At 38.0% G+C, this 12,372-nt stretch overlaps 1 protein-coding gene across 1 annotated transcript; it reads left to right on the forward strand.

Moving 5' to 3' along the window:
- The first annotated feature begins 719 nt into the window (after positions 1-719).
- Positions 720-12,077, forward strand: LOC119734447 (allograft inflammatory factor 1-like). The gene is made up of 6 exons (XM_038207950.1): positions 720-1,097; positions 4,059-4,120; positions 6,657-6,723; positions 8,808-8,849; positions 9,446-9,608; positions 10,559-12,077. Exons 1-6 carry the CDS (start codon positions 1,061-1,063, stop codon positions 10,641-10,643), a joined length of 456 nt encoding a protein of 151 aa, XP_038063878.1. The 5' UTR covers positions 720-1,060; the 3' UTR covers positions 10,644-12,077.
- Positions 12,078-12,372: the final 295 nt, after the last annotated feature.

The following is a 12,372-nucleotide window of genomic DNA, read 5'->3' on the forward strand; positions in this document are numbered from 1 at the left end:
GGGATAAGATAATGAGACACTATTTGAGACACTATACCCCCTATTATAAAGTGGTCGAACCCAAACAAGGAAACCTCCTGTCGTGCCAGTCCACAATATACTGAGCAGGGTGACCGTTTTAGCCGAATTTCGGCTAAATTTGACAGAATTTTTCGGAAAAAAAATGAGTTTGACAGAACATTAGCAGAATGATTTTTTTAGCAGATTTCTAGCAGAATTCTGTGAAATTGGTGATCTGACAGAAAATTATGGCAGATTTAAAATAATATGCTGATTAGTTTTGAAAAAGCTTTAATTTGAGGTTCCCTGACGTGTAATGGTACACAGTAAAGTACTTTAGACCATTGCAAGCCAGGCATATGATTACATTGTATAAGTGTTTATAATGTATTTCGTGTAATAGTAGCCAGGAATTTTTCAGTGGGGGGGGGGGGGGGGGGGGGGGGGGGCACTGGGGGGGGGGGGCTGGAACATTTCATGGGGGGAGGGCGTCATGTAGATCAATGATAATTTTTTTAGAAACTCAAAATCTCAGTGGGGGGGGGGGGACTGGGGGGGGGGGGGGCGACAAGGTTACATGGGGGGGGGGGGGGATGTCTCCCCACGCCCCCTGGTGGCTACGCCACTGAATAATAGGTGATTTAGCAGATTTTGTTAAATCTAGCAGATGTTTGAAGTGCATCTAGCAGAATTTTGCCATTACCTTACGGTCACCCTGATACTGAGCCATTTTTTTGGTCGAACTGAAATAGAAGGAAGTAGCTGCCAACAAATTGTGGATAGGTGCCTTGCGTGTACAAACCGCCATAAATAACCAACAGCCATAGGGCGTCAACACAACCAAACTCAGCATCTGCTGCCTCTAGGTTGGAATTTTCAAATTTGTGATCGATTGGACAGACAGGTTTTTGACGGGATTTCCCTCCTGAAGACCTCACCGGTGATCGAGTTTCTTGCAAGGTGTCCGCCTCCATTGTGTGACAGTCTGCGGTCGAGGTCAAGGCAGTATCTACAGCTCGGAGTGTATTTCTTCTCATTTTTGTTGCGAAAACCAGAAAGAATGCCGAGTACGAAAGTGGACCACACCGACAAACAGGGTAAATAACAATTATAAAGAGATAAAAATGTTTTTGATCCTGTATTTTTTTAAGCCTTCATAATATGGCAAAGCCTTTATTTACTATGCTCAGCTTGCAAGTGCTTGCAATGCTCGCTTTGTGCATGGAGGAAGGCTTGCTTAAGCTTCTCGTACGTTTTTAATTATGTATAGTTCCATCATAAAGGTGTGAAATGGTAACATGTAAATTATTGTAAATTATAATTCATCCAATTGTTTTCATCGTCGAAAAAGTTTGTTGGTTGGATTTTTAAAGTCCTGAAACTGAAAGGAATGTGTTGGGTGCGTCAAATAATAGTACAAGGAAGGGGCACGTACATGTATATGTAACCCATAAAAAGCTCACGACAAAAACCTGTGTGTTTAATTATGGAGCACTGAGTAAACTGGGGGTAAGTCTGGTTCGATCACGTCCTCGACGGCCTTATATATACATGGATTCCAAAGAACAAAATGGAACACTGACAAAAATCCATAAGATGTGCGTTTTTCTTGAAATTAATCTTGGATTAATTACAAGAAAATGTGACAGACTAAACCTTCCACTATATGATAGCACTAATATCCTGTGTAGTTGCATGCCCTTCATGATATCCATTACATTAATTGAATCGCACCCTTGGCCTTCATTGGATTTAGATCAGTGAGGATTGACGAGTAGGAAAAGAATAGGGTATATGAATTTTAATTGGCAGAGGAACGGGTTTTCCACATATGCACCAGCATAATATGTCCCTAATCATATCTCATGCCAAAAGGGAGGGATATTGCATTTTGTGATGCGAATACGGAAGTCTCTTGAACGTTTTAATCTTCCCCAACCATCGAGGGAAAAATCATGTTGGCGTACCGACCTTGGGTGTACAATTTCCTCTTTTGCAACATCAGCCAAGCGTATGAAACCTGAACTGTGATACTAGAATACAAAGTATGGGCCCACTTATCCAGGGTCGTATATTATCGCTTTAATTTGAGTCAAATATTAAATGTACAATGGCTTTTCTATAAAGCTACTACAGGCGACCGTACAATAATAGTATGGATGTTGGAGTGATTTCATTTCAGACCAGATATGGAAGGAATTTGTGTGTGTATTGTGAAAAAGAAAATAAAAAAGAGGAAATATGTTTACAGAATCCGAAAATACACAAGCTATACGTATAAAAAAAACTTAGGAATAAAGTTCAAAAATTATGTAAACAAACACGAATTAAAAACCACAACTGAAACAAAATAAAATATAAGACTAGGTAATAAATAATTATCATATTTAAAATGACTCAGTAGTTCTGAAGTGATAGTTTCATATTCATTTAGTGTTGAGTTAGTTGTTCATAAAATTTAAAAGTAACCTATTACGGTACGAGTGGTATTTATTGTTTTAAGTTTTTATGCGTAATGTTTGGAGTATATCTTTTTGAAGATCGAGTTCTCATATTTATGACTATATAGTAGTTGAGGACCCGAATGTATTTCTGAAACCAATGGGGGAAAATCCACAATTATATGTGGCAATTGTCGATCGACTTCCCAGCCCTAACACGTATATATTGCAACAGCCGCTATCGCATATCAGCGCAATATCATATGCCGTCCACCACATGTAGTCCTAGAGCGAAGTTTTGAATTTAGGGAGATGATTTCGGCATATTGTGCGACTTTTTTCTTTATCGATGCCAGATGGGAAGGGGCTGAATATTTTGGTAGCAACGCACAGCGTGGCTCCGATCCATTGGCACAAACAGGAAACTCAGAAATAAACCAGCAACTGTTTCCTGACAGATGGGTATCACAGGTTGACGGATGGTATTACTACTTGGTACTACCATTTTTATTTGTGTCCAGAAAATTACAAGCCAATGTTATTATTATGTTAATGACATTTCCTCCACAACATTCGAGAAAAAAAGAGGTTTCTCTTATCTTGATCAAGAGTTAGAATTTCAGTGCTAATACTACATCAAAAATGGAAAATTTCGGGTGTATTGCACGCTTCCGCCAACAGTGCATGCCCATCCAAATTATATGTTCTTATCTTGTATTGTCTTTAAATGCATATGGGATCATTTGCAATATCCCAAAAGTAACCTACCGAATTATTATGAAAAAGGTTTGGGTGAATCTCTTTCATCTGTGGGTCGCTTCAAACATGCATAAGAGAGCTCTCATCTCTCAAATGTAATATAGCTTCCAGCTTGCTTCTCATTTGGTTTTTCAGCAATTGTTTGTTTTTGTTCTCTCTTAATACATTTACGTTCTGTTCTAGTTTATAAATTTCATGCTAAGGTTCTGTCTCGGTGCGGTCCAACTGTCGTGTGTATACTTGTTTTTGTTTCTGTTTTGTGTTTGTCCGTCCAAGGCATCTCGCCACAAGCCTAGGCTTCCAGAAGATGCCTCCATACCTTTATATATTTTTACCATTTTGACAAACTCTATTTATTGATTTATGTACTTAATCGTGTATTCTATGTTTGTATTTCTCATTTTGGTATGGAAATAAATGTGAGTTTTGAATTGAATTGAATTGAATTGAATTGAATTGAATTGACTAAAGATTGTACTAGGTATACTAAACACCCCGTGAAATATTCCGCCAGGTTTGCTGTCATGAAGAAGGAATCAAGAAATGTAGGTGATTGACCGATTCTTGGAATAATCGAGTGCTATTGACAAAATCGTGATCAAAAGACTATATGCATTGTTTTCTCGGAAACTGTTATATCCACTGAGCTAAAACTCCCTACAGATTATAGTTTCTGAACATTCTTCATTAGATTTTGAGTGGCGTTTTATTAAAAATGGACAAAACCCATAAAAAAAACAAATGATCCTAGTGCCTTTAATATTCTATTCTGCATAAACGTTCGGTGCAAGTATTATTTTCCTCGTTCAGATTTTTTTCTTCACATTTTTAAAATGTCAAATACTTTTTCCGTTCTAGGTGGGAAAAGTTGGGGAAAGCTGAAACAAGATCAGGAAGAGGCCTTAGGAATCATTAACGAGGTAATACACTCATTCAAATCTATAGTCTCCATATTGAATATTTTAAAATACAAATAATAGGGTTTGTTTAATTAAAAAATACTTCCCAACGGGGTTGCTGTTGCATTACGTTGGGTAAAATAGGCTTCGATTGTGTTTACCGATTGGTTTATTGAACTAAATTAGTTCGTTTGTTGGCAAAGTTATTTTTTTTTTATTTACTAAATTTCACATCGGTATCTATAAATCCTTATACCATTTGGGGTTTTTATATTCCACTATCATGAAGTATAAAGACAAATGCTAAATATGTACATTTAAAATGTTGAAGAGTGCATATTTATTGAACAAGGATTAGCTGTGCTTATATGATAGTCTGGTTCCCAGAGCTGCTTATTCCCGACGTCCACGTCTAAAAAGGTCAGGCAGTAACCGCGGATAAAAAATAATATACATGACGACATTGACGGCCCTTTTTCAAAGCTCGGCTTCGTTTCCGATTTGGTTTCATCATTTATAGCCTTTATACGTTCCGATCAAATTTTAAAAAAAAAATCACTTGCTCCATTACATACTACAGTCTCTTATTTTTGTAAGAAAACCATGACTAATTTTGACCTGAAATCTTAAAAGTTACGGACCCGCATGTAGCACTAAGCAGGAGAAGCCAAATGGAGACCACGCCGAGTTTTGGCAAATCCCGGTAACCGTCGTCAGATTCAAAATAGTACATGGCGCATCAAAGCTCGCCCCTCGTACGATCCGTGTGCATAATGATGCACAAAATCCGGTCATTGAATTTCAAGTTTTCTAAACGCAAGTAATTACTATTTATTATGAACTCAGTCTTTAGATTTTTAATAAGCAAGGTGGGTAAATAAAACCCATGTTATACTCTGAAATACCTGGGCGCTATCCAAGATTGTTGACGAAATACAATCGGCAAACTTCGGTCATTTTCGGAAACGGGAGACATTCCTCCCGTTTTAGTCACGTGACGGTGTTTTGATTTACAATGTATTACTAGCGGTTACCTGACCTAATATTCATCGGGAATAGTCAGAATCTTTTGGTCTGGGAACCAGACTACTTTTATGAAAGCATGCAAGGATTTCTATATAGGCCTAAAATTTAATGAGAGATTTTCCTGTAATCGATACACGTCGGATACAATCTTTTCATGATAATGCAAGATACAGGGTGAGTCAAAAAAGCTGAACCCAAACCCCCAAAAATATATTTCATATTTTAAAAAAATATGTAGAACCAAATATAATAATGACTGGAAAGCCAATTTCATAAGCTACTTTTAGATGAAAAAATTACTGAAATTGCTCAATCCGTTCAAAGAATATCACCATTTGAACGCAATGACCCTAAACCTGTTTCGTAAAAAAAAGCAGTTTAGTCTGTATTCTGACTGTTTGCAACAACAAAGAAAATGACACAGAATACTTGTTTCAACAACTGTCAACAACTGTAGTGCACATCATCTTTATTAACAACCCTGGTTAGGCAAACAATATGATTTATAAAATCCACTTCTTCTTTTTTAAAGACGTGCCTTCAAAAGGACTATAAGTTGAATATTTTTTAACTTTTAAACTGCGGTTTTATCGCTGGTAATGTTTGAAGACAATTGTGACGACGATTCTTGAAATCGCATTTTTGGACGAAAGAGGTTTTAGGGTCATTGTGTTAAAATTGTGATATTCTTTGAACGGATAAAGCAATTGCAGGATTTGTTTTCATCTTAAAGTAGCTTATGAAATTGGCTTTCCAGTCATTATTATGTTTGGTGCTACATATTTTGGTAAATGTGAAATATAATTTTTGGGGTTTGGGTTCTGCTTTTTTTACTCACCCTGTATAAATGAAAAGGATGTTTCACACCTGTCACAGAGAGCACACACAGCGGGGTCACTTCCTGTAACCTTTCCAGGCTGCGTTTACTACGTGCCCTCTGGTCAATGTACATATGCAACAAATTCAGCTTGGTGCCCTGACCCTTTGATACACCAATTTCTCATGCATGGGGTGGTTTTTACAATTTTTATAAACACAATTTGGGGGGGGGGGGGAGGGGAAAGATTTTTAAGTGGGTCCCAAAAATTACGGCGTGAGGTTCGGGGCCCGCTTAAGGGCCCCGATTTTATTTTGGATTGTAGATGCTCTTTGACCAATATTTTTTTAGGAAAAGATGGTGGTGTACGCAGTGCCTGCCTTTATTGCGACGTCACTTAAAAAAAATGATTATGCGCACAAATTCGCCCTGTCACTATTAAAATAGCCCGATGTTAGACGTATTCCAGACGTGAAGAACATCAGTCATCGTTTTTATTAAAGCTTGGTTTTAATAAAAAGCAAAGGATATCAGACTGCAGACTAATCCAGCTAACCTAAAACCATTACTCAGGAGGCTGAGGCTCACATTAACAGCAAGTTTGATAATTAGCTTTCTCTCAAGATATTGTACATTAACTATGACCATGATGCAACAACCATCATGCCACACTTTTGCAATCATCAACAATTTTTGTCGTTCTTACCATTGCAGGAAATCGTTAAGAATGGTGATTACAGCTCGTATGAAGATCTTGAGGAAAGACTCAGTAGTTACAAAGGTATTGCTGATCATTGCCGATGTGTTTTTAGTGGGTGTGTTTTTTTATTATAAATGAACAAAAAAGAAACAGAACTAATGCAAACTGCTTACTGACTTGGCTTACTCGCATGAAATGTACAAATCAAAAGGTTAGGCTTAGAAACAGACAATCAAGTGACAAAAAGTATATTGAGAGGATTCAGGAAAAGGACCAAGGAGGGGGAATGGGAAGCAGTGTGGATGACAACCTCGTACCCAGGGTGTCGAGCAGTACGCGCCCATCACTACCTGCTCTCTCACCCTGGTATTGGATCATTTGCATGTGCAAGATTTTTGAACACGTATGCAAATGAGGAATAGTCTGGTGCCTGCATGTGCGTTACATTAGCGTTTCTTTTTGTATGCGGTGTCTGGGTAAAAACAGAGTCAATTCGTAGCAGCGCGAGCATGGCGTGAGTTACGAAAACACGATTTTTATTCAATTAAACTGTTACGATCTTAACGAAACAATATGCAGTATCACATTTCATATTAATATTAACAAACTGGAATGGAAATTAATATTTTCGAGAAGGCGTGGACGAATGATCGCGAAAACACGTACTGCACGTTGTGAATAACAACACCAAGTACACGATAAAAATCCATTACTAGCCAATTGCTGTATATACAGGAAGAAAGTTTCCTATCCAGGGTTTACTATTGGAAACCGTGTTGGGGTAAAGTAAGCACTGGGACGAAGTTGTGTGGATGACGGTTTTCGTGCTATACAAACCATACTTATGGCCTCAAAATCCCTGAAGGGAATGACTAATCTTTCAAATCCTCCATCGTGTCATTTGTTCCAGAATTCCCCAGGCTTTCCCTCTTTGGGTTAATTACCACCCCCTAAGTTCTCTCTTTTCTATAATAGTATAGCCATGAAGCTGCCACACCCACTTTGTCTCCCCTTTAAATTTGTTCCCCGCTTCTTTTGTAAGCACCTCCCCTTCCCTTCCCCCTTCGCCAACAACGATCACTATAAAAGTTTACTTTATGTATAAATGCTATATTCTTATACGGCATATAATTTTTGTAGAAAATTAATGTTGGCTGTGTTTTCGATTCCAAAATTGAACTATCATTTGCATTTTTAAACGAACCAGTGTAACGTCGATGTTCTTATTAATATTATAATAAAAAAAATGAACATCTCGTTGACCGTGACTTACTTTGTTCGGCATTATTTTGATATAAGAACCTCTTGAAATTTTACACTCGGTCGTAAAAATTAACGGCGCGAATCTCTCGGCTGCCGAGATCATTTCAGCCGAAGAAAAGCGGCCATTAAAAAACAAGTGATGAACTATAAGAGACCTTTACTTATTTGTATAACTTTGAAGTGTCAGTTTTGCATTGAAACCCATGCAAAAACTGTGCTATACTATAGGGCGATATAACTAGGATAAATTTAAGTGTGCAGGAATATTCCATGTGCAGAAATGTGCGATAAGCCCCTGTATACATATAATTCATCTGACCAATTGACAAGTTGAATAAAATTATAATTATAGTGAGTTCTTTATGGGATTTGCATTGATAAACACCAGTTACCAAATTACTTTCAGTAAACGCGGATAACTAGGTTACGTATTTAAAGTCGTATTCACGCTTTAGTGCATTGATCCCCAGCACATGAAACACATCGCCAGCTGTCGTTTCTGCGTGCAGTTTGCGTGGGGGGAAAAATGAGAAATTTCTGGCCGACTGCGTTCGACGGGACTTTAAAGTTATTACGCCACGTGGCTTTGAAATGAGATTCAACTCCATGTTGATGTTGTTAGCACGTTGCCTGGAATCATTGCAAATTTATGCAACAATGAAACCACCGAGATGGGAGAATTTTGGCTTGTCTGGCTGTCATTTTAGAGAAATGTGAAGTACAACACATTTTTAGTAAGTACACATTGGTAATCAAACGGCGTCCCTATGTAACGCATTAATTTTAGCATCGTGATTATGGAAGGAGCAAGGTAACTGCTCTGACGTTCTTGTGGAATAATCATTTGAGTGTTTTGTTTTGTCTGTTATTTCAAATTTCCAACTGTTTCCTCTTCTTTTCAGACAAGTTCATCGAGTACGATCTGGATAATTCCGGAGACCTCGGTAAGATAATTATTAAAATTAAAAAGTCATATAAAAACTGATAGTTCGCATCTCGCATAAGGTTAGGTTTCTTCATGCTTTGCATTTTTCACTACTTAGGCCCTACCGTGTCAATACTAATGACTGTACTGGCGTGCAGAGAGTTTGCAAGAACGAACAACTTTCTCTGTCTTGTCATAAAACATGATCGAAACTATTGACATTTTGTCCATGCATTTCGTATCATGCAGACAAGGGCCGGATCCGGGGGGGGGGGGGCAAAGGGGGCCATGCCCCCCCCCCCAAACGAGACCAATTTTTTTTTATGTTACATCGCAATAAAGGCAGGCAATGAGTACACCACCATCTTTTCCTCAAAAAAACATTGGTTAAAGTGGTCAGAAATTGCCTCAGATCGCACCACAGAGCATCTAGAATCCAAAAAAATTTCGGGGCCCTTAAGCGGGCCCGAACCCCACGCCGTAATTTTTTTGACCCACTTTTTTGGGGGTCCAAAAAAATGTTTGGCCCCCCCCCCCCAAAAAAAATTGTGTTCTGGATCCGCCCTTGCATGCAGATTTCGTTGTCAGTTTTGGCGCTATTTTTTACTTATTTAGATGTCAAAGACGTGTCGTACATGATGGAGAAGCTGGGACAGCCCAAAAACCACCTGGAGGTGAAGAAGATGATTGCTGAGGTGGACACCAACCACTCGGGTACCATCAACTACAACGAGTTCATCGAGATGATGCTGGGCAAAAAGAACAGCGTCCTCAAAATGTGAGTACCGGAACACATGCGTTTAAGGTCGAAAGCTTTATTGCGTTTGACGTTGAACGCATGGGTTTAAAAGTGAACAGTACGTTGAAAGTTGATCGTATGAAGTTGAACGTCTGTTTATGTGAAGGAGAAGTACAACTCCTGAAATAAATATCTTTTCAACGCTTGTCTTTACGAAGATAGGGATTTTCTGCTTGGTCCCAAATGTATACTGAATGTGCACCTGACATTTAATGTTGAAAAGTTGGTTGTTTTATAATCGCCTTCTGATTTCAATAATGCACGTGCTGATTGTATAATAAGAAGTTTCAGTGCTAATCATAAAATAGGATTTGCGTTGGGTTTTGCCCCACCGACGTATTTTGATCAACACTGTATACTCGATGTTGTCCCGAATGATTGTGAGAATAGTGTACAGTGCGTTTTCCAAGGCGAGGATAATGTGAAACTATGTTTTGTACCACTACATGATTCTTCATTCAATAGCCGTGTGCATTTTGTTTTGTTTTTCTAGTGTTACTCAACGTGTGATAGTAACAGTACTTTCTGCTGTGCTTTCCTTATCATCAAATACCTACACAAGCACATGTATCACTTACACTACACAATGTGACGCGCGTCACACACGGGAAATGAGACTTCCTGTAATAAACTACAAGCGTCTGCATAACAAATACGAGTGTTTTATTGTTGCACCAAAGTTTCCGGACTCCATCCGGAAATTGGACTCGAACACCAGCACTGAAATAATGTCAAGTCTCATAGAGGCATGCAACAACCATCTAGAATTTAAAAATGGCCGTCGTAAAATATATCTCTTACTATACGCCCACAAAACAGTTAACTGACGACATTTGTGTTGTATGCTTGATTCCTGCATATAGCTAGCATATATTTGTATATGTTTCATTTTGAAAATTAATTTCCTTTTTCTCTCTCTTGATTTTCAGCATTTTGATGTTCGAAGAGAAGAAAAAGGGAAAAGAACAGCCGACAGGTGTCCCTCCCAAAAAGAACCTAGCTGATCTTCCATGAGTTCGACCGCAATAGTTTTGTCCGGACTTGTGACTTTTATGAACAATGAAATTGAATTACGTTTTGAACAAATTGAGAAACAGTGCATTGAATGTTTCTTTGTATCATATCCGAGGTATTTTGATGCTTCCACCTTAACGGGTTCCCCGGTGTGTTGGCCTTTATACTCGACATAATAATTGTTTTAACGTAGAGTTTATTTTGTGTCTCTTTCATCAATCATCTTGGTTCTCATGATCGAGTTGTGTGTAACACTTGAGCAAAATATCTTGCGTTCGGGACATCATGCATGGATAATATTTAAAAAAGAATTGCTGAACGTTTAAACCCTTTGTTTTAACTGAAAAAGGAGTAAAAAAGAAGCAGTGAGGTTTTAGAGGTACTATTACAGAAAACTGAGATATGGAACCTAATTTATTTTTTAATAGGGAAGTCCGCATTTCTAACCGTTGGCTTATCTTTACTCATGCACTCAAATTAAACGAATGAAAACTCAGCTAATGTAATCATTCTAATAAACCCCCGAAAGTGCCGATATGATGGATTTCACATGAATTTGAAGGCCTCCTTACAGTGATGAATCTAGCGCCCTCTGTTGTCTCGTGACCTAATCGATGCCGGTCAGCACCACTGCCCTTCATGTTTAAAAACAAAGGCTATTAAAGTAAACGAGATATGTCTTTAACTGTATCATACAGTTTTTAAGTTTAAATGAAAGTTGGTATAAAATAGTCTGGCTTTTTTATAATACAAAGTAAACGTGGCAAGTAAATACGCCGGATTAAATGTTTTAGGGAGTGGTAACATGGAGGACGATGACTTCCCTTGGTACAGCCAAGGGATATCTAGATGGCATGGAGATCAGTGCAACACCTTACCGTCAACATCTTGCTGTTTTCACTACTGCTGTTAAAACCACAAAGAGCATTGTCGGTAATAATACATTTTATATATTTTTAATTATTTTATAATACGTTTTGTATGTGTATTTTATTGAATTTGTATTGTTTGTGAAAACAAAGCTTGGAAACTTACATTTACTCTTTATATCATGTGAAAATTGTATAGATTATCGAGCTCTGCATTTAATTATCGTTGGCATTTTATGGTCCCTGCGGAACTTTATCAGCTAATAATGTTCACATATCATATCCCCTTTTACGGCCGTCTTTTATAATAAATGCTTAGTAAATTTTAGCTTACTATTAACTTAAGAACACACTGTAAATTTAATTCGAATCTGTTTCTTTATAACATGCAATAATGCAAATCTATCTTTTATCTGTGCTTTTAATTATACTCATTATCATGGTGACTAACTTCAGCCTGAGGGTTTCTGATACATAAAATATTGTATAGAAAGTATTATTGTTAATGTAAAGGAAGATGATTACGCTCGGAAATAAACTTCAATATTCCTTTTTTTATCAAAAGGTTGTAGTTTGCACCCTGGTATATTCACTATATAGCTATTTATGTATGATTCATATGCTGTGACCTCGCAATTACCTCACGACCCCAACGGCTGTTTCCCTTGACAATGAAAACGCCCTTGGCCACACCGGCCCTACAAATCCAGTTTTAGCAAGCGTGTTTTGAGTTACTTGCACAGGCCTGATGACTAAACTGTATGTAGCAGGTCAACATCTACGATAGCTTCATGCTTTCTCCCACCGCTTTGGGAATACTCAGGAAGACCTGTACTTATTGTTCCATCCGCTTCTAGGTA

This window comes from Patiria miniata, unplaced genomic scaffold, assembly GCF_015706575.1.
Source record: "Patiria miniata isolate m_02_andy unplaced genomic scaffold, ASM1570657v1 HiC_scaffold_27, whole genome shotgun sequence".
Classification (NCBI taxonomy): domain Eukaryota; kingdom Metazoa; phylum Echinodermata; class Asteroidea; order Valvatida; family Asterinidae; genus Patiria; species Patiria miniata.

Coding starts and splice junctions, on each gene's coding strand:
- LOC119734447 (XM_038207950.1), top strand. CDS start 1,061: ATGCCGAGTACGAAAGTGGACCACACCGACAAACAGG. Junction 4,121..6,656: donor CCTTAGGAATCATTAACGAG/GTAATACACTCA, acceptor TTACCATTGCAG/GAAATCGTTAAGAATGGTGA. Junction 6,724..8,807: donor AAGACTCAGTAGTTACAAAG/GTATTGCTGATC, acceptor TCTTCTTTTCAG/ACAAGTTCATCGAGTACGAT.